This window comes from Tympanuchus pallidicinctus, unplaced genomic scaffold (genome assembly GCF_026119805.1).
Source record: "Tympanuchus pallidicinctus isolate F22 unplaced genomic scaffold, pur_lepc_1.0 scaffold7, whole genome shotgun sequence".
NCBI classification, from domain to species: domain Eukaryota; kingdom Metazoa; phylum Chordata; class Aves; order Galliformes; family Phasianidae; genus Tympanuchus; species Tympanuchus pallidicinctus.
The window spans coordinates 23,846,386-23,871,568 of NW_026294791.1; the positions used below are offsets into that span (position 1 = coordinate 23,846,386).

Here is a 25,183-nt window from a genome sequence, read left to right on the forward strand (position 1 = left end):
GTGGGATATTTCTAAGGGTTGTTGTCTGAACCGAGCGCGTGCTGCAAACAAGTCCCTGCTATACAAATTAATGTAACGGGTCCATTTCTTTTGCCAAACTGCTGGCGTTCTGCTGGTTGTAAATCTCTTTGTCAATCTCAGCCCTGCGTGTTTGGTGACAGATCCATCTTTCCCCTCTCTTTCCTCTGGAGAACTGGGAGACTTCTTTAAACTGTGAGCTTAAAACAGACATTTTGAAACCTTTATTTCCCTTTATTTCTGGCTTTTAAGCCCTTTAAGCTTTCTCCCTGTTTTGTCCGAGGCACCCTACCCAACTTTTAGTCTGGATACGTTTTATTTTCATTCTGCTCAAAGTTGAAAATTTTTGCATAATAATGCTACTCCAAGATAGAGATCTCTAAGAAAATATGCAACATCTGGGGCTGCCTGGCTCATTCCCTCACAGCCAATGCTAGAGGGAGAAAAAAGTGCTAAGAGACATTGAGATCGACTTCCTTTGTAATTTACACTGAAATGATGGCTGATTAGGGGTGAATTTTGACAAGGCTTCAGCAGAGTCCTGTGCTGATGAACTGGTTCAAATCTGCATAATCATCTATGGTGGCAACAACATTTCATGTTTGTGTATTGGTGTTAACACTCCCCTTGCATTGTTTGCTGTAGTGAACGCTGCAAATCTGAGTAATGTTAACTTGCAGAAGAGGCTTTGAAAGATTTTATTGGCTGCAGCTGTAAATCAAAGCAGAGCAGATTTTTTTGTCTCTGTCTCCTTCACTCCAGCATCTGGATCATCCTCCCTGCTGAGCTGCCTGGATCTTGGTGCTGAGCCCTGCAGGCAGCACGCCTATCAGCCAGCAACCTGTTGTCGTGGCTCCGGGTGTCTGTGCGCAAGAGGGAATGCTTTTTGCTGATTGTGAAGAGCTAAGTGGCAGTGCTTGGGCTTGAGGAGCTTGTGTAGATAATTTAAGGAGTAATTGTCTGGCTAGGAATGCTTCAGTTCAGGGCACCGAGAACTTGTATTTCCACTCCAACTGTTTATCTGGGAGTGCATTCGCACAGTGTGCTTGCTCTGCTACACAGCACAGGAAGCAGAAACACCTCTCATCTGGAAAGTGGAAGCTGCTCAGAAGCATGTGGAAGATGTGGACCAATCCTGAGATGATGTGGTCAGTGAGAAGTCACCTTTGTGAAGCTGCCACTTCAGGATCTTATTCTGGTCAGGCTGTTGGCTGGAACTTCAGTACCCAACTGACATCACTGGAGCTCAGTAAAAGAGGCCCGAAACCATCCCAGGCCAGCTGTATTAGTAGGGTAAGGTTAAGGCAATGTAATCGTCAGTTTATGGAGCTGACACACATACTTTGGCCTGCCCAAGGAGAGCGGGGGAGGAAAAGACAGAAAAGACATCTTCCTTGACTTTTATTGCCTACTTCTCGGGGCTTTTTTATTTGTTTTGGTTTTTAATTAATTTTTTTAGAAACGGCTATCTCTGATCAGTGGGTTTGGCCAGATGTTGAGCCAGCAGCACGGGAGATGTTTCGGTCAGGCTTACAATGGAAAGACAGAACTCCTGCTTTCCATTCCAGCTCTGACTGCACACTTGAAAGCTGAGCAACTCCCTGCCGTGTGGCGGAGATGTGAGGCTGGGTGAGGGAGCGTTAGCAGAGTTACTGTGATGCCTTGCACAGGAACAGGATGGCTGTGTGAAACAGCTGAGTGGGCTGTAATCTGGATTGGTTGCTCCTCTACCGTTTCTTGCCATTCAGTTGGGAATTTATTCATTAATCTAGCTTTTAAATGCTGCTTTCCCATCTGTGAATTTTGGTATGCTTGTTGCTTGATGCATAGCTGGAACCTGACACAAGACAAAGACACAGTGCTCACTTATCTACAACTGTCAGATTTGCATTTGTTTATAATTAGATGGAAGAAGCAGTGGCATTGTGCTGAGATACAACTGGGCACCAAGTCCAGAAGCAACTGGAAACTTTAAGTCACCAATTGCAGCGAAGAAAACTGGATCACAGGGGAGGGGAGCCGTGATCGCATCCATAAAAGCTGCATCATCGTGCACAAGGGAGCTAAATTAGCACTACGCAGGTTCATTTTTGGCATTTCTTACCTTCTGAGCAGATGCAGTGTTATTAAACGAAGATTAGTATTAAAATGCTAATTGGAGGCAGATCTAGTGTGCACAGGCAGTGTCTCTGCCACAGAGCTCTCCCACTTGAGCTCGAAGGATAGAAAGTATGGAAAAAAAGCTTCACAGATAGGGGAGAAAGTGGGGCCACGAGAGACAGAATTTAAGAGACTTGTGGTTTATAGTTTAACGTCACTACCAGTAGTGGGAGAATCTACAGTTACAGAACATTGGGTTTTTCTGTGTGTTTTTAAGGCTTTTCAGTTGTATGCTGTTTCTCTATAACTGATGGTTTATGTTCATATTCTGAAGGACAGAAAATTTATGGCCAGTGAAGCAAAACCAAAGTAGTAGCTGGCACAGAGAAGTAAATCATCTCAGAGAATCATCTTCTCGATCACTGCACTCTGAGCAGAGGGAACCTCTACTGTTTCATGATGTGGTTTTTTTTCAGTTGGTAGCAAATATCAACAGAAAGAGGAAAATCTACAGACTTTGGAGTTCTTGTTGGTGAGTGTTACAGTCTCTAAGCAGCATCTCAGTTGGGCAGGTTATAATGCTGTGCTTGTCTTAAGTCTGGACTGGTGCTCCATTTCCATGGCTTTGGTACCTCCCAAGGGGAAAAATACAGCCTTCAATGTTGGTTTGAATGTAGCTTACTCTGTTATACACAGGAACTCGATACGACATTAGAGATGATGGGTTTATGGCATGAAAGTTTATATGGAGATGTAGGATGGTAACTGTACCATATGTTATCAACAGTGCTGTCAAACACTGGTAGGTTCACAAAAATGAGACACTGGGACTCTGGGGATGCTCTGCACCAAACTGAATGCCTGTCCGGGGGGCACATGGGGCTGTTTTGACAGTTACAGCTGGTTCTTAGAGACAGTAAGGTATGGGAGTCCAACCTTCTGCCTTGCCTGGGTCACGCTGAGTGAAGAGCAGTTGTTTTGGGCAGCGTATATGTAGGTCACTCCAAAAGTAATGCCTCCTATTTACTTTAATGGAAGCAACAACAGATACAAAGAGCACAGTAACACTGAGCAAATTCTCAGCTACAAAACAGTTTTTTCCACATAGCCACCACCATTAGCTCTGCTTTATTGCCAGTGAAGAACAAGAGAGCCTGCGTGCTCTCTTATGGGAGCTGTCAGGTCGCGGCCTGAACCAGTGATAGAGCACCTAATGAAGGGGCATGGCCAGCCCAGGGAGCACAGGTGGAAGCAATTCACCTATGCAACCAGAAGGGGTGGACCCTGGGTTCACTCCAAAACTTGTATCCCTGCTGAGCAGCTGAGAGTCTCTTGGGATGAGCTTGGTGTAAGCCTTGTAGATGCGGAATCAGGAGAGGGTAGACAGGGCTTTTGAACTGGGTTAGAGTGAAAAGAGAAACAGCTGAAATTGTGGAGCAGGTGGAAGTGCTGTATGTGCTCCAAGTAACATTTATCTCTGATTTCATCTTTAGTGGTCACTGATTTCGGGGTGTTATAACTATGGGCTTCCAAGCATGAAACTGAAAGAAATGAAGGCTCTAAAATGCAAGCTCCTGAAGTGATAACTGACCTCAAAGGTCAAGGCTGTCTTCCTGGGCCACGCTCACCTGCTCAGGCAGCCACCTCCTTTCTTTTGGGCACAATCCTTGCTGTACTGCTCTGTGCCTCTTTCCCAAGCAGCATTTCTTGCAGTATTTGCTCCAAGATATATGCATTCCACGTGTGGCTTTCAGTTGGACGCCAAGGTGCTGCTTTTTACTCGGGACTTGCCTTTCTGAGGCCCTGCTTATGCCGGAGGAATTAGTACCCATTTTAGAGCAGCTTGTCAACACCAGCACCGTTAACAGTGTGAAAGCTAGTGCAGACAGGCTCAGGTGTCTATTGCATCAGGAAGACTTCCAGAAAGCAGCTCTGCTCTGTGGTCAGTTGCACCCAGGCGCTGCTGGTCACAGTGCCAACCTCAAGAGGCTCCCTGCCTGCACCAGGCCCGCGTGAGTTGCAGGTTGCTGTGGGAATGTCCACAGAGGGCTGGTGGCACAGTGTGCCCTGCCCGAGGCTCCCAGACAAACCACAAAGCCTGTCGCTTCTCGGCGTCTCTGGGAATGGGAGGAGGGGGGTGGGAAGGGAAGGGAGGATTTTGGAGGATGCTGGCTGGCGTTCCCTGCCCTAGGTTGGTCTCTTTTAAATGACGTCAGGGCACCCAGGATACAAGGTGGGAGGGTTAATTTGGATGTTGGGAATCGGAGGTGAGTATCAATAAGCAGAGCTGTTAAGAAATCTCTCCTCACTCGTGCACATCAGGAACATTTTCCTCTTTGGCATGTGTTCTTCAGTTCCCCAGCAGTACGAGCAAATTGGAAAGTTCAGCTGTCATTTGGGGAAGGTCATAGATCACACTAGCAGCCCGAGTAATCCAAGAGGTTTTAAGTATCATAGCATTTAGTTTAAAGTGAAATTTGCTCTGACAGGGGCTGGCAGACCAATAGGAAAAAGAAATATTTGTGCTTGGAGAAGTGCATGTGTAGAGACCGCGAGTATAACTGATGGCTGGAAGTGATTTCAGTCTAAAAAAAACAAATCATTAAGAGAGTGCATAGGGGTAAAATACACAGTTCATATTTTAAAGGGTCTCAAAATGAACCAGCAACTGAGGTTAGCAGTACATAGTAATTAGCTGTGCTGTTCACTGTTTAACTCCGTCAGCTCCAGGCGTGGTGGTAAACTTTGCACAAGCAGACAGTTATGCTGGGTTAGTGAGTGCGGATCCCTCTGCATGCAGACATGTGATGCTGTGAGAAAAAGCTCCTGTAAATAACTTGCAGATTAAGGCAGCTGTGTAATTAATTTATCTGAGAAGTCCGTGATGCTGTGTGACGCACATCCACTGCACAAGTGCAGGGATTGCATACGCTGCTGTTGGATACCAGCTGAACCAGGCGCTGAGCACAGTTTCCATGTAGATGCTGTATAAATAATGCTAACACCACATTTTTACCTAGGAGCAAGTCTGGAAGTTGATTGCTGGTATAAATCTGCGAGCACGCGGCACAAATCACCATCTCAGGCCAACCATTAGCCGACAAGTGTTTACAGCTGAAAGCTACCATCTTTCCTGGCTGTGCCCTTCTGCTGTTCTTGGCAGGGGTGGCAAGCATTCAGCAGGACTTGGTTTTCCAACCCTGTGTCCAGCTGCATGGGTTGTGCTCACAGAGGCACTGCTCTTGGCCTGCCAGCCTCGTGCCAAAGCCAGGCTTCGGTCCAGAGTCCACGTGTTTGCAGTTTTGTTGCCCAGGCTCGATAGTCTTTCCTTCATCCATGAGGACAAGTTTTTGGCTATGTTTGTCAGCCCAAACAATCAAATAGGTGAAGCTGATATGTTTCAAGAGCACTAAGATGTAAAAATGAAGCCAGCTAAGCACGGACAAGCATTCACTTACTGATGAGAAATATTTAGAGAGAGTAGTGATTTCATCAAGGTGTCTTAATGTGATTTTCTATTCTCTCTTTTTTAATTTTTTTAACTGTCCAAAGCAGTTATCAGCTGATCCATCTCTTCCAGTTTTCCTCAGGACACCAACATATGTCTAAACCATTTGGAAATAACGGATACTTCTCAAAGTTTAAACTCTGGGGATCTTTACCTAATTGCTTACACGTTTATAAAGGAAAAAAAATATATGTATAAAACAATGATTTGCTGAGAATGTAATCGAAACCATATTTTCCTTGCTCTCTTGATCAATGTAAGTGTATTTAAAAGTTCTTTGAGGATGGCTGAACTGGAAATAGCTGGGATAGCTCTGGCTGCAGGGATGGAGACCCACTGCCACCCCGTGGCTCGGCGATGTCCCTGCATCGCACCCGTATCCATAGCAAATAATGGAGTAACGGAGGACCGTCATCCTCTGACCGAGGGACTGTGATTGCAGATGTTGGAGCTCGACGTTCGGTGTGCCTGGAGATAAGAGTTAGATACCACAAAAGTAATGAGGTTTCTTGATATCCCTCCTTCCAGGAGTCTTCTACGGCTTTGGGTCTGCTAAGGAGGAAGCTGTTGTGTGCCCAGTACGAAGGAGGGAGCTGGAGAAGGCATCCCAGATGTTAGCAGCTTGTTTCAGAATGGGCTGAAAAAAGAGTAATTGGTCTTTGTAGGAAGGAATGGGAGGGGGAGGAGGGTGCAGAACCACAGCCATGTGTGCACACTGCTCTGTGCTGCCAGCACTGCTGCTCTGCTTCCCTTTGCTCTGCGGAAGGGACCGCTCAGATGTGGGGTCAGACCGATGGCTCCATGTAGAAGTTCTGAGACAGAGGCTCTGCCAATTCAAACACAGACAGGCAGGCGTGGAAATAGCAGCGTGCTTTCAGGGTACTGTGTTCCTCCGGAAACGTTTAGGTGAAACAGAATGGTTTTCTCTGCATTTGGGTTTCTTTTCCCTCTCAGAGGACAAGTCTCAGCCTCGGGCCTTCCACCCTCACATGATGATCAGAGCATCCCATGTGGGAATGGGTTTCCTGAGGAACCAGGCACATGAGGTCCTTTCCTAGGCTCTCCCAGAGGCACCATGAGGAAAGGCAAGGACAGAGTGCTTGGACAGGATCCCCCAGTGCTACAGCTGAGCCCTTTCAGCCCAACCAGTTGGGCAGCGCCAGCTTTTTGGTGAGTCAGGGCCTGGGGCCCAGCCATTGTACATCTTTTGGATGGGTCATTCTTTCCCAGGCCTTGGCTGTTGCATAACCCATGTTCCATATGTATAATTGGCAGTAATGAGGTTCAGCTTTTCCCCACTCCAAAAGCACTTTGGTTCTTTGTGTTTTGACAGTCTTCTGAAGGGAAGTTCAACTTCTTTCAATGCATCTTTAGTCAGACAATAAATTAGAGTCCTTTTCCATTTGTCCTGCTGAAGTGGAAGTTTAAAAGTGACACAGCTAAGAATAGGCATTAATCCAGTGTCTTAAGCAACGTTCATTTTCCCTCTACCTCCTGCATGAGAGTTATTGTTGAGCATGAAATATGTGCCACTTTTCCCTACACAGTTCTCGTGCTGTGGGACTTTTAGGTGTAAAAGATGCTCTTCTGTATGACAAATGGCTCATTGTGTCTCATTAGAATGCAGCCACTCAAGTATTTGATGAATTCTTTCTGCCATTTGGCTGTCGGTCTCGTAACCCACCAGAAACGTTGTCCTTTGCTGAACTGTGTTGCTATGCCATATATTGTCACTTTTCATTTCTGACTGGTCTGTGCCCTAGGGCTTCAGAAATGCACTGTTTCTGCAAGAAAATTGGATTATTCAGATCCCCTGTGTAGGGACAGGGCTACCAGTGGGCTTTGCAAGATGTGTACTTGAAGTGTCCCCAGAAATAACACATCAACTTCAGTGTACAGGTGGAGAAACTGAGTCACAGAAGCAAAGCTTCACTTGTAAATCCATAAGAGAAGAGTCGGTTTCTTTAGGGGTTTTCTTCTGGGCTGAAAGTCAAAAGCAGCTCACGAGAAGCTGTTTATTTCCACAGTGCACATTTGCTGTTACCTCACTTTCAGAAAACAAGAAGGAATTCATGCAGGGATTTTTTTTTTTTCTTAGGCCTCCTTTTCCTGGAAAAGAGCTGTTGATTTCTCTTCAGCTATTCTGTTCTGCAGGAGTGAGGACGGAGCAGTGCTGGCTAGGATGAGAAAGACGCTAAGCTGCTTCTAAGTTGAAGAGCTGGAGCATCCAGCAGCAGCGCGCCTTCCCCACCACGCAACAAGCTGACGTTTCTTACGGTTTCTCTCCCTTCTTTTTGCAGTGTCGGTGTTGATGGCTTTGGTCAATCCCCAGGAGTTCCCGGCCGCCCGGCCACTGCCTATGGGTACCGGCCTGACGAGCCTTACTACTACGGCTATGGAGCACGATAAAGCACCGGGCTGCTGCGCCCTGCCTGCAGGGACCAGCGTGTGCATGGCAGGCGGTAGATCTGTCCCTTGGTAGTGCATGGTTGTACCACAGCGGGTCCGTCGTTATGTATCCTTTGGCGTGTGTAGCTCCAGGTAAACCCAGCCTTTCTGGGTCTGCTGTCCTAGTGACTGTGTTACTCTTCCGTTGCTCTTTAATACCATTTTTGTACCAGATTTGCTCTGTGACTTGAAAACAAGTATTGAAAAGCTGCTGGACTGGAAAGTGTCACGTTATGTATATTAAGCTACTAATTTAATTTCTATTAAATACGAAAACCTGTGTGGTCAGTGTCGGATGTGGCGAATGCATTTCTAGCCCACGTTTTGTTTGTTTTCCAAAGTGTTTAAGAGGAATGCTCCATGTGAAGTGTTGTGGACTGTTTCCCTCTAATGCTTGAGTAACAGGAACACACTTCAGCCCCTGCATCTCCTGGCACTGCCTTGACACACAGTTACTGCAGTCTGGTCTTTGGCCTGATGACTTTAATAATGGAAAGATGGCACAGATTCACTCCCTTTAGGCCTCAGGCATTTAGAGTCTAGTTGAAAACTTAAAATTAGAAACCACAGCACACAAAAAAAATACCTTTACTGTGAGTTTTGGGACATGCCTGTAGGTTGAGAGAAAACAACCCCTAACATCCTGAAGTCTAGCAAGGTAAAAAAAGCACTGCAGCTCAGTTCAGAGTGCAGGTGCAGTCTTTCCCCCCCAGCTTCTCTATCCTTAAGTGCGATTTATCCCGGCCTACTTGTTCACATGGGTTTAAGCCAGGTCTAAGCACAGAGCGTGGATTGAGCAGCAGACAATCCAAGACAAGTTAGACATACACAAGCAGTGCTGTGATGAAACTGAGCCGTGTTTGAAACATGCTATGTGAAAGTGGAATTTAGGAAAGTAGACAATAAAATCTTGTACCATCACCCATAATGGATAGATGGAAGCATACAGACAGTGCTCTCTGCTTGCCACTATCTTGAAAGCAGTTCAGATCTCTTTTAAAATTCATCAGATCCCTTTTAAAGCTCCTCAGTTTTAAATGGCTGTCGAGTTGCAGAATTGTGCCCATCCTCTCTTCCACACACCCGGCTCAAACAGCAAACACACCTGGATGAGGGGCTGGCAGTACCAGAACAGAAGCCAGTGCTCCCTTACGAACGGTGTATATGCTACAAAGGTGGTTGTTCGCTGAGTGTGTATTTACCTTATACCTTTAATATCTTTTGAAATCAGGGTTGTTCTTAAGCCTTGCTTTTGAAAGATGTGCGGGTACCTTCATATGCACTGCTGCTCACCAGGTTTCATTCTGTGTGACTGGAAATGATTCTAAAATTAGCCATGGTGTTTCTTACGAGTTTTCAGCCTCCACCCTGTGCTGGCTTCAACGTTCATGGCTCCACTTACTGGAGGTAGGTGGAAGAGCAGCCTTGCCAAGATTAACTACTATTTTTAAAATCATTTTTTACACAATTGTTAACTAATTCATGTGCAATTTCTTAGAAGATTGAAGTTCTCTCTAGAAACATGCAGAAAATGTGAATTAAACTGATGCGTGATACTTTTCATTGGCCTGAACCTACGCTCCATCTGCCTGGCAGTTGCGCCACGTTTAGTGGGACCCTCTCAGATATTTTATAGCTATAGATGTGAGAGGAATCACCCAAACTGCATTCAGACACAAGCTTTCTTTTTTCGGGAGCAGTACCCACACATCAGGATTTTCCAGAAAATCAGCATTAGGTTATTTAAAGCAGTTGTCCTCCTCACGGAATGTGTTCTGAGTGGAGGGGAGGAAAGAAGTGAGTCCTCAGAGCACATTCAAACTATCAATGAAACTGAAGGAGCCTTTAATTGGAAGCTTCGAGGTTAACGAGGAACTGCAGTTGAGACTCAGCAAACGGGTGGGTGTCCGTAATTGTAATGCAGCTGTGCCCACGCTGAGAATAAACGGCAGTGGAAAAATCTCCAGCTGCATTTTTAGTATTCAATGTTAGGAGTTTATGAGAAAAGAATAAAAGATCAAGTACTTGTAGCTTTGCCTGGCAGCAGCTAAGAGAAGAACATCATTTATCTGCAAGCAGAGCTTGGTAAAAATTACTCAGCACTTGGTAGCCTGAGGACAGAGCCTGCTAGCCAAGATGAAAACCAGCTGTGCCACTATATTCTCTACGGCGGGAGAGAGCCTCATTTTCTCTTTAATTATGGTTCCTGAGCCAGAAAGAGGAAAAACGATACGAGCACATACATTTTCCAATCTATATCACATTTCCTGTGGGTGTCAGAGGGAGACCCTACACTCGTCTGACCTGTAGGGTAACTTTTTAATTATCTGCATTTAGGGATTCAGTCCCTGAGTAGTGTATCCTGTATAAAATGGGACAAGGAGGGATCTGTTTTCTCTAGCAACTTCTACGTCTCCTGCATTGCCTACCTTTTCCTCATTTCTCTTCCTGACTTTGATTTGCTCCCCTTTGCTTCCCTCTACAGCAGGGATCCCTGTCACTGGGATATCGTCCTTCACTCTCTGCTGCTAATAAATTGATGAGCTTGGCTGTGCAGGTGTTTTAGATGTAAGCAGGCTATAAAGTTAACAGCACAGTGAAATAAGCATAGGCCGAGAAGTTTGTATGTCTGGTAGCTATTACTCAGGCTTTCTACAGCTGTACAGTGTACTTTCAGAGATATTTTACTAAATGCAGCACCCTAAGATCTGTTTGAAATTAAGGAGTTTACTGGGTAACACGGGGTGGAGAAAGGCAGAAGCAAACAGATATCCTCAGCCCAAAGGGAAGGACCTGATTCAGAGTCTTTTAAACTGGTGTGTACAGTGCTGTCTGCTAACAGTTCAACACGTGTATTTCATTCTGAAATGAGATTGCTGTGATTCTGCTGAATTTAATCCACTTTGGATTACATTAAAGAGGAACAAGATGTATCTTTTCCTGGAACAAGCAAGACAAGCTCTTTTTAGATACGACAGATTTCAAGACCCTCTGGCAGGTTTCTTAATGGAATTCCTGTAATACACCATTGGTAAATTAAACCCTGCTCTGAGCATAGCTCCAACTTTGTTGGGACAAACAAAAGACAATGAAGCTGACTTACTCACACAGCTTCCATTGCGACTGACAGCCCTTGGAGCTGCTGTGGCCGGCTCTTTTCTTCTGAGATTCAGGAGAGCACCAGCCTCACTCCCTGCTTGCATTTTGTCTCTGCCTGCAGTCCTTTGGGTCTAACAGCACCTCAGATACGTGTGTAGAGGGAACAGCTAAATCCTTGCTTTGGTTCTTGAATGACTCTGCCTTCTTTGCGCTCGGTGAGGCTGTCAGCCATCGCACCGTGCTTCTGGGTGTGCCTGCGGGCAGTAACTGGAACGGGTGTGAACGTGTACCGCTAAAGAGCTCTAGCCGGCTGGACAGCACGAGACGTAACGCGCGCTGAATTGGTGGAGCCGTTACAGAACGAGCCGAGGCTTAGAGCGGCTCAGAACACCTTAAAGCACGCTGCCATTGCTCTGATCCCCGTCTAGACGGGCTGTGGGTGCGGGCCGTGCTGCCGGCCCTCCTCGTTCTGAACGCTCCCTTCAAAGCGGCCTCGCAAACCGCATCCTAAAGCCTCGGAGCCGCAGTAACAGCGCCGATACGAGCGCAAAGTGTGAAAAAGCGCGGACCTCCCACCGCACTGCGCTCGCTGCTTCCGGCGCTCCTCCTGCCGCACAACGCACTCACGTGCGGTCTCTCCCCGGAGCCCCTTTACTCCGCGCCAACGGCAGCAATTATTTTAATGGCGTTCCTTGCGTCCCGTGGCGGTGTCGGCACACCGCCTGCGGGCGGGGCTGCCGTTCGGCCCTAAGGAGGGGTGCGCTGCCGACCCCCCTCCCCGCCCCCAGGGACGCGGCTCAGATGAAGGCGTCCTCCACCAAAGGGGAGGAGGAGCCCGCTCGCCCACAACCCAAATGGCCGCCCTGCCCTCGCTCAAGATGGGGCCGCTCGCTCGACGGGTCCTCCGGGCCGGCAGGGGGTGCGCGCGGCGCGTGGCGGCGTTCTTCCCTCCCTCCTCGCCTCGCGCTGCTGCCGGAAGCGCAGTCGACGGCCGCGCCGTGCGGGAGGGAGCGAGTGGCCGGCGGGGCAGGGGAGGCGGCTCCCTCGGGCCGGCCGGGAGCAGGTGCGGCGGGGCCGGGCTGCGGGACGGGGCCGGCACTTCGCGGCGGGCCCGGAGCCGCTGCCGCCGCTTTGGGTGCGGGGTGTGTGGGCGGTTCGGGCCCGGTGCTGTCGTCCGCCCGTGGCCGCGTCTGGGCTGCGGGGCGCTCGCTTTCCGGGTGCGGCCGCCCAGCGCTGGGCTGAGCGGCGGTTCCCGGCGCCGAGCGCGGCAGCCCGGCCGTGCGCACCGTGCTGCCCGTGTTCGCGGGGTGTCTTTGCGCCGTGCGGTTTGTGTGGCTGGGAGCTCGTGTCAGTCTCAGAAGCGCTCCCCGTGTCAGGGTCAGGAGCGCCAGCTTCGTGCTGCCGCAGCTCCGGCCGCTGCCGTGGATAAACAAACGCCCGCAGCCATGCTGGGAAAAGCGGGGTTACGAGGTGAGCGAACAGCCCCGCAGCCGGGCGCTGCTCCGTGCTCTCGGCGCTGTGTGAGCCCTCGTGGGCCCGGCAGGTCTCACGGAAGGCCTTCCTACACACGTCCAGGCTGTGCTGTTTCCCTTCTGCCTACCTCCCTGCCCTTCTGTGTGGCGCTTGGACGCTGTGAGCCCGAGTTCTGTCGCTTTCCTAAGGTTCGCACAAAGGGGATTGGTGTGGATGAGGTGACCTTAGTGCTTTTTCCAACCTCGGTGATTCTGCGGCTGTGTGCTCGCTTGGTGCCGTGCGGCACATTGAGCCCTGTTACATCAGTTAGAAGCCGTTCGGGTTCCCATAGCAAATGTGTCCCTGTGGCTCCTTCCTCCCAGCACGGAGCCCAGCGGGAGCTGTGCCGGCTGCAGAGCTGTGGCTGACAGGTGAGGTGGGGAGGTGAGACATGAACAAGGGGCTGTGGAGGTTCAGTCTCCTCCATAGAAAACACTCTTGGAAGAGTCCCATTTTGCTTCTTGCTAATGCTCCTGCTGCTTAGCGGGCTGTGCAGTTGGGGTAGTTTATATTTAATAAAGATATTAGATCGTAACGCGTTGAGTCTAGGAGGCTGTTTCTGTTGTTGGTAATCAACTGATAGGATTGTTCTTCATGGCTGTCTCGTGCTTTGCAGAAAATGCTCTGAAATTGAACAGGATAGTGCCTGCCTCAACTCAGTCTGCCTGAAAAGCTCTTCCTCCGCCCAGAGACCCGTTTGTCACCAAGAGGGAATCTCTCCAGCGGCCCAACTCGGCGAGTGATGGGCTCGGAGAACAGTGCTTTAAAGAGCTACACGCTGGAAGAGCCGCCGTTCGTGCTGCCAACTGGACACACCATTTATCCAGCTGTGCTGCAAGATGGCAAACTTGCTTCTGTCTTTGTGTACAAGCAGGAGAACGAGGACGTGGTTAATAAAGCTGCCAAGGTACTGTAGCGGGCGTGCTGGGAAAGACTTAGAGCTGGGCCTCCTTCTTCTTGGAGAGGTGGGAAGTGGTTAATGAGGGGCAAAGCCATGGGGTGAGGGAAGGAGTTATCAGGGTTATCCCTGGCCACGTGGTAGGGAAGAAGGGGGTCAGCAGCTGCAAAGCTCTTCCTGCACTGCGCGGTGCTGACAAGCAGTGTTCAGATAACAGCACCTGCAGGCATCCTCAGTGCCGATCTCTTCCTGCAAATCCAAAAATCAGAGAGTCTTTCTGAGCCAGGCTCCAAATATTGTATTTATTCTTCTGTGTGAGCGCCCAGATGTGCTATGAAGTACTTTGCAATGAGCCAGTGTGCTGAGTGCTCGGTGAGCAGCAGGGTTGGCTGTCTAGATTCACGTAGGAAATGTGGCTAAGCTCTGCAGCCAACAGATGACTGGATGAGATGTAATAGATGTTTTTGTTTCTGGAAGCACCTGAAAACCTTGCGCCACCCATGCCTTCTGCGCTTCCTCTCTTGCACTGTGGAAGCTAATGGGATCCATTTGGTTACTGAACGCGTGAAGCCTTTGGAGATGGTCCTGGAGACACTTTCTTCTGCAGAGATCTGCGCAGGGATCTACGATGTGCTGCTGGCACTCACTTTCCTCCATGACAGGGTAGGTACCAGCAGCACCAGGCTTTGGTGGGAGCGAGGAGAAGTGTGGCAGAGGAGTGCTGCAGTTGGGCTTGCCTGGACAGCTCTCATTCCTAACTCCTTGCAAGCACACTCGCCTGCTGTAGTAGAAATGCTAAGTCACAGCATGAAGCAGTGATTGAGCACCTGGTGGGAAGGCAGGCCAACCCAGGAGAGCTCAGATGTATGCAATGAATCTGAGTGACCAGAAGACCTGGAGCCAGGATCCACCCCTTCCCAGACCTCATTTAAGTGTTGGTGGGGGTGGGGGAGAGTAAGGGTATCTCGCTTGCCTAACTGAGGCCTTCCAAAGGTAAGCAGATTCTTTTCTTTTGTTTCTGCATCCACAGCTGCTACACTTGGGCTCTTCCTCACTTGCTGCAGCCTGGGACTCTGCTAGCCCACTGTCGCTGTTGTGTTTTCCATCACATTTTAGCATTACACATGAATTTCACAGTTCTTTTAGGCTGAAGCTGCTAAAATTGTTGACTGCTTTTTAGAAGGAAGGCTAATTGAAAATAGGATGGCTTTAGGAAGTAAGGTTTGTAAATGGCAAGCTGCTTGCAGTGCTTCACGCTTATGGAGAGGGAGTGCTCAGCCATTGTATTTATTTACAGCTGTTGCCATGTGTCAGAGGTTGGTGTCACTGCTCCCTGTTCTGGTACTGTGTGTGTCCAGGACTGAACGTAAATTCCTGCTGGGAAGACTGGAGCTTTTGAGCTTGTTGGTAGCTGGAGGTTTTCTCTGGATTTACAGTTGCTCTGTAGAGGCTGTCACAGTTGAAGCTTTGTGTGCTCTAAAAACCCAGCTCTTCAGTGTGATGTTTGCTGGTCACCTACAAAATCCCAAAGGGCATGTAGAATTGTGTGCTTTTTGGTAGCTTTTCTTTAGTTCCTCATTAGCTCTGATTAAGATTTTGCATCTTATGTCATTCTTCGTTGTGTTTTAGGGAAACCTCACTCATAACAACGTCTGTTTATCGTCTGTGTTTGTAAGCGAGGACGGGCACTGGAAACTGGGAGGAATGGAAACAGTCTGTAACTTTAATGAAGCCACCCCAGAGGTAAGAGCCGAGCAGAGCACACCCCTCCAGTGCCTGGGAGGGGGCTCCTGGCCTGCCAGCACTGGGAAGGCTCACGTCCAACTCCCAGCTGAATTGTTGCTGCAGGAGCACTATGGCTATTTGTGTCATCTAGATAAACTGAGACTAATTCCCGCTAGCCCCAAATCAGCTACTTTTCTAAGGGAGACAGCTGGCTGCAGGGTAGGTGAGGACTGGAGAGAAGGAGAACTCTTGTTCCCTTGGGCTGACACAAAAAAAAAAAAAAGCATGGAGAAGGAAGATCCAAGTTGAAATAAATCAATAAGAATAATAATTTAAATGACTTCAGCTTTTGCTGTTGGCATCTTCATTGCTTTTACTGGTCTTGGCAGAAAGATTCTTGGTTTGATTTCTGCTGCATGCTGTGCAGAGTCATTGCTGCAGCCTGGCACTGTGCAGTGTGTGTATGTTGCCTTTTCTCCCCACGAATCCTTCACAAACTGTGCGATGTTCCTCACGTATCACCTTTCAGAAGGGATCAGACGGGCGCACAGCCGGTGTGTGTGGTGGTGCGCAGCAATGCAAAGAGCCCAGCAGTGAAATCTGACTGGTAAAGGTCATGAAATCCTACCCCTGCTCAGATGGATCGTGGATGGTGGGACCTAAGACATAAAGGGATCAATTGGCTGTGGTGCCTTGAAGTTGCTTTCTGTCAGCCTGGTGCTTCACACCTGGTGCATTCGTAGTGTTTCCTGTCTGTGCAGAGCACAGCACAGCCTGCCCCTCGCTGCCAGCTGAAGGAGCAAGGGCCCGCGTCAGTCCTGGCCTGTGGGGAGAGCTCACTCCTGCTGCTTGGCCCAGATGGGCCCTGGAGGCAGCTCACGTCTCCCCTCTTCCCTTTCCAGTTCCTCTGTCATGTCAAATCAGTGCGAGACCAGTCGTGCATCCCATGTGAGGAGCTGGTAAGTGGCCTGCCTTCGTGGAGGAACTCATTGCTGGTGACAAGTGACAGTGTTGTATTCAGAAAATAGTTTTCATTCAGACACTTTGTTTCTTTATGCCTAAATGGGAGAAGGCAGCTGCTATATAATAATAATATCTGATTTATTATATTAATATCTGATAATATCTGATTTATTTTCCTACCCCTGCTTATGCTGAAAGTTGTTGACTTATAATTGCAGCATGTATTCAGGGGGGAATTGTTACACCGTGAAGCCATTCCTCCTTGGGTTTTAAATTCCTTGGTGGAAGTTTTTTTTTTTTTTTTTTTTTTTTTTTTTTTTTTTTTTGCAAAATGCTCTGCTTAATTGGGTACCTGGTGGAGCTTTGGAGCTATAAAAAGAATTGGAGAGCATTTGTGGGGGAATGGAGGTCTCTGGCAAGGATTTTGTGAACTCCTGCTTTGCTGATCTTGGTTCTTGGTTTTGTCTTTTGTTTTCAGTCTGTAGATTTCAAAATTCTGCCCAGCAGCTGCGGGCATGCAAGGGACGCCTATGCCTTTGGAGCCATGGTTGAAAATCTCCTGACAGCCCTAAATGATCAGGGTGAGCAATGACGTGTTTATCTGCAACATATGGACCTGTGAAGTTTATCCCTTGTGTGTGTTGGCTGATGCAACTCTTGCTGCAGCTGATGTGTGTGGTGCAGGTTTAGTGGCCATCACTGATCTTGGTGTTTGCTAGGTTAAAATCCAAACATCAGCATCTCCTTTATTCCCATTTCCCCCTGTTTGAATGTGGTCAGACAACACAAGTGCTCCCAAATCTGTTCTGTAGCAGTCAGAGATTTGCACAGCTCTGCTCCCGCCAGAAACTTCACTGAGTGCTTAGGAACACAAATACATGGCACGTGGGTGCTGTGTTCCACAGCTGAGCAGGGGCAGGAAGCTTCTCAGAGGACAGTAACACTCCTTGGTGCCATGACAGACCAGCAGCATAGGGAGAAGGATGGAGATGCTATTCTCTCTTCCTTTGGGAGCAAATATGAGTCGTTTTGCTATCAAACAGATTCTAAAAGTAAGTTTTCAGGAGAAGTGGAAGACTCCTGAGCATAGCTTATCCAGTGGTAGAGAAATCTAATTGTAGGTGCTCTGGCTTTCAGTTTCAGCAGATATTCTCTCCAGCTTTCAGCAAACCCTGCACTGTACTCTGCTGAATCCAGATCCAAAGTGTCGTCCTCCACTGTCCAGCTTACTGTCTCATGAATTCTTCAGGTAAGGAAAGAAAAATCTTGTTTCTTGGTACTGCTTGTTTCTGTTACGGGGCTCTTTGTTGAAGAGGGTCCTTAAGTTAAGAAAGCATTATCACCTTCCAGCTGAGGTGCTGAGTTAGCACTCATTACAGTAGTGACAATCTACTTTTTTTGTTTTTTTTTTTTGCCTAGGAATGATTTTCTGGAAGTTGTGAACTTTCTGAAGACCTTAACACTAAAATCTGAGGAGGAGAAAACAGAATTTTTCAAGTAGGTGAAGGAACTGCAATCTGGAAGCTTATGTCAGAAATGCTTCTGTCACACGGGCATCAGGCAGAGCTGGGAAGACTAGTTGCCAGGGAAATGGTTCCTCGGGTGCCAGATTTTGACTGCTTTGGCAGAATATTGTTTGCTCTGTAATGCTGTTTGAATTTCCTTCACTCCCTTTAGCAGCACTACCCCATCTCCCATTGCGCAGTGGCAATCATCTGGAAAGTGCATTCATCTGCTGTAGTGCCACTGGGGGAGGGAGTGTGGTGTAACAATCTTGTTTGCTCGAGGTGGTGATCAGCCTGTCCTCTGGCTCCTTGCTGAGCTGCTCCAGGGTCCCGTTGCTTTACACAAAGGCTGTCTGCCCAGTTTCACAGTCTAAAATATCAGGAAACCTGTTTCAGTGCAGTGGAAGAAAAGAATTTTTCCTCAACTAATTATTAGAAGTAGCTTTCTTTTGAGCATGACTTTGTTTAAAAAGTGAAATGTAGCACCAGACACATTGAAGGCTGAAGTTTTCTTTCATGTAGGCAGATCTTGGTAAAATGATAATGAGAATTTTGGCTAAGTCTTGTCGAGTGAATTAATTTTGTGGTCCCAGCCTCCTGTGGGCAAAGCTGCTGTCTGTAGTGGATGTCCAGGCTGCTGAAGTGCAGCATCTGCAGGAAATCCTATTGTCGTATTCTCCAGATTTCTTTTCTCTAAGAGAAGCTTCCATTTAGTCATGGCATTACCTGGCCTGAGAAGGGGAGAAGCGGAATTTTTCTTTCGTGCTCTTCTGGCTGCCTCTAAAATGCATTAGCTGGATGTGATTTCAATATGGGATTTCCTTTTTTACAAGGGAAAATCTCCTTATGTAGAAGCTCAGGCAGGCCCCCAAAAGAGGGGAAGGCAGTACAATGAGAAATGGTCGTAAATGCATGAGAGGCCACTTTGATACCAATTGCTCTCTCCTGGAACACAGGTTCCTGCTGGACAGGGTGGCTGGCTTGTCAGAGGAGCTGATAGCATCACGGCTGGTGCCTCTTCTACTCAATCAACTTGTGTTTGCTGAACCTGTAGCTGTCAGGAGTTTTCTTCCTCATCTGCTGGGGCCAAAGAAAGGTGATCTTTAAATGCTTTATTCAAAATTATTACTGACAGTTTTGGAATTAATTCGGTGGTCATTCCACTGAATCATGAAGTAGTGTTGTTTGTTTAACAAGAACAAATTCTCTAATGCACAGAACTAGAGAGGAGAGTTATGTGAGTTTCCCCATTTGAAGTGCTTTTCCACTGCTTTGCTGATGCTAGGTGAGAATTACAAATTGCCCAGGCTTTTTCCCGTGTTTAAGTGTCACCCCACCTGCCCAGTGAGCCACTGAGAGCCTGGGCTGTACAGCCCTGCACTGATTCTCTTCTGTCATCTCTGAGGGAGATGTTCAGCATGTCTTGCTGGATCTACAGCAACCTCTGGCCGTGCTGCTTGCTTCCACTCTCTTATAGTTTACCTAAATAACTACTGGTATTTCAGGCAAGCAGTACTTCTTATGACTGCTGCTAAGCTTTCAGAGCCATTGCTGTCAGGCAAAAGATGCTGGCTGTCTCTCCTCGACTCAGACTCAGCACTGGGGTTATGCTGTAGATTTCAGCTGTAACAGTCTCTCACTGAATAGCTTTTGGAAGTGTTGCCTGTGGTTTTCAATGCAGGCTTTTCCCATCTCTTCCCTAGAGCAAACTGGAGAAAGCCAGACCAGCTGCCTCCTGTCGCCAGCCTTGTTCCAGACTCACGTGATTCCTGTGCTGCTGAAGCTCTTTGAGGTTCATGAGGAGCACGTGCGGATGGTGTTGCTGTCTCACATTCATGCCTATGCAGAACTGTTCTCTCGGGAAGAGTTGAAAAACATCATATTGCCACAGGTTAAGGATGGGAAAGCAATACATGGTGTATATCCGAGTATATGGGATTTCTGCTGCTCTATTGGCTCTTAGCTCAAAACTAAGTTCTCGCAGCACTGGCAGCAAACAGTTTCCAGCCTCCTTTTACACAAGCCCTAAGTGTGACACCCCACCCTGATCTGGAGTGCTGTTTCTGTTAAACCTCATGCCTCTGACACATCCACTGCTTGTGCTGATTGGTACCTGTCAGCTTGGACTGCAGACTCACAACAAGAGATGGCATTTCTGTTTCACAGAACACTGCAGTTGTCAGCAGGGAGCAATCGGTCTGAGCTCTCCAAATGCTATGACTGTGTACTCTTTAGCTTTCACACAAAGTGGAAGGCTGGTATTCTGGCATAAAATAATGTCCAAAATCCACTAAGAGCTTCAGGAGATCTTAGAATTGAAAAGTGCTGCAAATACAACATGTATAGAGGAGGGAGGAAAAAAGTGGGGAAAACAGGATGTTCTGTTCTTGATAACATTGTCCCATTCTTGCTGTAGGTATTGCTGGGCCTTCGAGACACTAGTGACTCTATTGTGGCAATAACACTACACAGCTTAGCAGTTCTTGTCTCCCTGCTTGGACCTGAAGTGGTTGTAGGTGGTGAAAGAACAAAGATTTTCAAAAGCTCTGCACCAAGTTTCATGAAAACTGCTGATCTCTCCCCAGAAGGTGAGTGAGTGATGTGAGTTCTTTTGGGATTCGTGTTGTTTTTGTCCCTGCAACACGGGTGGAATTTCTTGGTTGAATAATCTTTTTCTGTTAGGTTAATTAAAGGAAACCTAATTTGCCCCTAAACGGCAAGGAAAGATGTGCAAAGGAAATCATATTAAAGTGCAGTTGTCTTTAGTGGAAGAGCTGTACTGTACTCCTCTGAGATTTACATACTTGCATCCAAGTAGTTGTTCAATATTTCCTCTGTCCTTCATGCTTTTTAAAAGCAGTAAATTTCATCCTCTTCCCCTCGATTTCTGTTTGTAGATTGGAAAAGAAATACAAACTTCCCTATTTTCTCAGCTCTCTGGAGGCTTTTCACCTAATCCAAATGAAGAAAGTAGTCCGTGCACCTGCTAAATAACTTGGAACCAAGTGTAAACCAAGTGAAAACTTTTCTGCATGTTGAAATAATACTTGTAGCTGGAGGGAATCATTTGCTCTATTTTAGACATAAAGCATAGGTACCTATGTGAAATGCATGATGGAGATGAATTTTTTTTTTTCCAGTGTAAATGTTTTTGTCCTGCTTGTGTGTACTGGTAACTGCTGCTCCTCATTAAAATCTGTGGATGGTTCATTGCAGTGTTTTTTTTATGTTATTGTAGTAGACTGTAGTAAATAAAAACCTTCATCTTCTATGCTAAGAAGAGATGCATTTTTCAGAATATGTTTAAAATTGGACCTGATTTAACTGTTGATGGAGGGGTGGGGGTATTGAAAATCAACCCTTTGTCCTCTACAGTGAGTGGTCATGTACAAAAAGGAGTACTATATACTGCATAGATGACACTCAATGGGATGTTAGTCTATGCTCCTGAAAGGATGCACCCTTTATGGAGGGCTCATGTTTTGTGTATCAGTTGTAGTCCTTTCCCATCCTGTGAGTTGGTTGGCATCACACAGCATCAGGTGGAGACAGCAGTGACCCAAGCCCTTCTATTGCATCTTTGAAGGGATGGGAGCAGGGGCTTAAACAGCTGAAGCCAGTGTTAGTGCATCAGTGACAGTATGCTACAACTCCCCTAATCATCTGGAACCAGATGCTTGCCCTAATCATCTGGAACCAGATGCTTGCACACTGTTCTGACCAGCCCAGGAAAACAAGCCTGCCTCATGCAGCTTCAGTGTGCAGCCTTTAACGTTCCCTCCATCATACCTCACCTTGGGTGCATCGTACAAGTAAGGCTGTCATACAGCCTTTGGGATAAAGCCTCTTGTTCTTGCTTTAATCATGCCCAGACATAAAGAGTTTGTGCAGTGGCATTATGCTTTGAATTGTGACTGCTGTGCTTTCATATGAGGCAGACTGGGAGATTGGTGTTGCCATGCATCCAACTGGATCCAGCTGTGTGGCAGACAGCATTTTCTAAGTGTCTAATTCAGATCATGTTGTTTGTTCACTGTGAGTACCTTGAAAGAACAGAGCAGCAAAAACTGACCCATTTACATTGCCTGAACTTTGTACTGGAGAGCTGCAGGAACAGTAGTATTGTTATGTATAGATAAGAGGTGCAGTTTTTGCATTGCAGCGCCAGTCTTTGGTATTGCTGTAGTAAATAAAACTCCAATGCCGTGGGCAGTTTCAACTGAGATTGTCAACACACCCGGTGGACTTAATGGCCTTTCTTTTGTCCCTGCAGACTCACCAACTCATGCTGTAAGCAATCAGAGACACCAAACCTCTTGGCCTTTGAAGAACAATTCCAGCGTGCTCCCTGTCTCTGGAAACGCAGTTGTCAAGAAGCATTCTGTGCAACAAGACAATCCACTGGCTTTTAAAGGTAAAACTTCGACCTATCTCTTCCTATTTATAAACCAAGTGTCCTACAAATGAAAAGTTGTTTGAGAAATGTAAATTTTGCCCATGTGCTGTCTGAAAGGAAGTAATAGTGAGGGAAGGAGCACATGACCCTTGACTTTCTAGGGAATAGTTATTTGGGAATCTGATGATTACAAGCATTGATGCTTGGCCTGCTTTGGATTTTTGTGTTTCCATACCACAGGATCTCTGCTGTTCTTTTTCACCTCTCCACAACATGGCAGAGACCCTCCTGCAGACTGTTGCCTCTCTGATTATTTGTAGGTCAGCTCATTCTCTGACTTCAGAAGCTGACTCTGTTTGCTTTCATGGCGTTTTTTCAGTCCTTTATTGCCCTTCTCTCAATCACTTAATGATGTCTGCCAGCTGCCAGTTTTTAATGCCCCCCACTTTGCAGACAGGAAGATGGCTGTGCTTTCTAATTTGAGAAGAGCTCAGCACTGAAACACCTTCGCAATTACCGTTACTTTCTGAACTGGCAAATGCTTTATGTCCATGCCAGGTGCCATCTGCTGATGTCAACCACACTTGCCTTTCTGAAATGCATATATAACACCTTTATCCTCCACAGGTGAGCAAACCACTCAGCTCCCCCTTAATGGAGTTCCTGGGAGCATTAATGTGCTTGGGAACAGCAGGAGCTCTTTAACTACCTCCGAAAAGCCAGCAGAGGAGTGGCCAGACTGGAGTGAGCCAGAGGAGACAGATACTGAGAAAACTGTGAACATCCAAATTCAGCCCCAAAAACCACAGGGCAGCACGGGACCTTATTTTGTTGAACATGATGTAGATGAGAAGCCTTGGGATGACTTTGAGCCCAGCAGCCCTCATACTGACCTGACCTCAGGAAACTGCTTCACTGTGACACAAGCTGATGCAGCTGAAATGCGAAGGACTCTCCTGGGTACCCATCAACAGAGCAAAGAGTTAGAAAGCCTCAAAGTGAGTCCCTCAACAAAGTCCTCCCCTAAGAACAGCTGGAACAGTAACAAGCAGGACCATCAAGGACAACTAGGAAAAACTGTGCTGCCCAAACAAACCTTAGAGGAAAGATTGAAGTCTTCATCGGAGTCTGGCCTAGGAGAAGAATTCACCATCAAAGTGAAGAGGAAACCAGTGCAAGACCCTGAGCTGGACTGGTTTGCTGACATGATACCAGACATTAAACCTTCTTCAGCAGTCTTGATTTTACCTGAAGCAAGGACAGAAGCAGTTGTTCCCAGTCACCCTGGTGCAGAATCCAGCAGAGAAGGTGCCTCCCAGAATGCGCTGTTTTCATCCAAATTTGCAGCAGTTGATGTTAGTGAGGTAAGAGCTTATGGACAGCGGGGTTTAAACAAATGCACATTTGAGAGGGTTCTAAAGCACACACATCGAACAACATGCTGTTGTGGCAGCAGCAGGCTCCATACATCACATGTCATATATCATATAGCTGATAGCCTGAGGAAGTATCAGCAACGCAGGGCTGTACAGTTGTGAATACAAGATACTGAGTTCTGGATGATGCCTCTTATCAAGCGCAGGGTAATTGGGGTAATTGGGCTGCCACAGCAGCAAGGCAGCCATGTTAAGGAACAGTAAGGAAATTGATTACAGAATTCTAAGTTAAATCTATGACTTTAGTTTGTGCTGCTGTATCCTGCATGCTAGGACCCTACGTGGCTTTAGGGTGAGTCTTTTGTCAGATAGGGGAAGTGAAATAAGGCTGCATACTGTCTGCTGAACAAACGTGGCCCTAAGCACTGAGAGACAGGGGCTTCTAAGCACAGAGGATATTCAAGGCTCTGTTGCTGGTGGTTATTTATAATGCTAGCAGGTTTTTCCAGAAGAAAGAGTGAAGAAATAATACCTGCAATAATACAGAGAAAAGCTTTTTGGAGCCTTGTTTTCAGGAAGGATTAGGTGAGGCATTTCTCCCGTTCATAGACCTGGGAGGCAGTTTTATAAGCTACCTTTCAGGGTAAGCAGATAAATGCATCTAGCTCCAGCTCTAGGGCTTCACAGACTGCTTCTGTTCACTAGGGAGGGGAGGTAGCACTTCCACCTGAACACTTAACCTCCATTAGGGAATAGATATTGACTTCAAGTTGTTTTGCTGAGTTAGCCCTAGGAGAGTTAGCATAGTGGTAGCATGAGAAGAGGAGCCTTACGTCTAAATTGAGGTTGTTTACAACATTTGAAAATGAGATTTGATATCTACCTCATTTTATGGGATCCACTTATTGTAGTGCGGACAATGCTCTTGGAGTAGCAGAGAGTGAGATCAAAGTCAGAGTGCTGGAGTACAGCAGGACAACAGCTGTTTCTTACGAGGAAGGGAAAGAAGTCTATTTTATAGCATCCCGTTCTTAACGAAAAGTGGTTTTGATAGAAACAAAGCTTGATTTAAGTTTAGGAGGAAACCATAAGAAATTCCTTGTATTTAAAGTGTTTCCTTTTACAGTTAGAAGTCCTTCAAGATGAAAAGCTGTAAATTCCAGTGCTTTGTTTTTGGTTTCTGAGGGGCTTTCTGTGTAAAGCCCAGGTGCTCGAAGGGGCAAGGAAGAGGGTGCCTTTCTCTTCAAGCACTGTGAAAAATGTCTTGCTCTGCCATCACAAGTTGGCCTGGTTGCTGCCTGTTTCCTGTAGCTGCATTAAGAACAGAAGTACAGTGTGCGTGCCTTAATGTTGATAATTTTACATGATTCTAGGCTGAAGCTGCAGGCTGGGGTGAAGAAGAAGAGTTGAACTGGGAAGATGATGCTAACTGGTAATGGGACTGAAAGAGACAAAGGCAATTTATGCTGTGTTGGAATCTGTAAGAGAAGTTGCTGCTTCTACAATATAATGGATAAGTACCTCAGCACTGCTTTTGTGAAAAGGCAGGCACTTGCTGCAGCAGCCAGCAAAATCCCAGGGGGCCCAATCCCTTCTCATGGATGCTCCTTTCCAATCTGTGCCAAAAAATGCAGG

General features: G+C 47.0%; 2 protein-coding genes across 5 annotated transcripts in view; both read left to right on the top strand.

Moving 5' to 3' along the window:
• The window catches only part of KIFAP3 (kinesin associated protein 3), a 64,116-nt gene extending 55,754 nt beyond the window's left edge, over positions 1 to 8,362 (top strand). Inside the window, exon 20 of the mRNA XM_052665932.1 lies at positions 7,927 to 8,362. Within this exon, the coding sequence (XP_052521892.1) occupies positions 7,927 to 8,035 (109 nt within the window). The 3' untranslated portion in view covers positions 8,036 to 8,362. The remainder of the gene's footprint in view (positions 1 to 7,926) is intronic.
• Positions 8,363 to 12,103: 3,741 nt separating this feature from the next.
• Positions 12,104 to 25,138, top strand: SCYL3 (SCY1 like pseudokinase 3). 4 transcript variants are annotated; one of them, XM_052666206.1, is made up of 14 exons: positions 12,104 to 12,236; positions 13,302 to 13,592; positions 14,061 to 14,246; positions 15,213 to 15,326; positions 16,211 to 16,267; positions 16,750 to 16,852; positions 17,409 to 17,520; positions 17,691 to 17,768; positions 18,733 to 18,872; positions 19,480 to 19,667; positions 20,193 to 20,364; positions 22,050 to 22,190; positions 22,800 to 23,536; positions 24,922 to 25,138. In XM_052666206.1, the coding sequence occupies exons 2-14, from the start codon at positions 13,428 to 13,430 to the stop codon at positions 24,982 to 24,984; spliced, it is 2,256 nt and encodes a 751-aa protein (XP_052522166.1). In that variant the 5' UTR covers positions 12,104 to 12,236; positions 13,302 to 13,427; the 3' UTR covers positions 24,985 to 25,138. The 4 variants fall into 4 exon arrangements, with proteins under 4 accessions (XP_052522166.1, XP_052522170.1, XP_052522167.1 ...); XM_052666207.1 differs by lacking the exon at positions 12,104 to 12,236 and adding an exon at positions 12,461 to 12,643; XM_052666208.1 differs by lacking the exon at positions 12,104 to 12,236 and adding an exon at positions 12,693 to 13,056.
• The last annotated feature ends 45 nt before the right edge of the window (positions 25,139 to 25,183 follow it).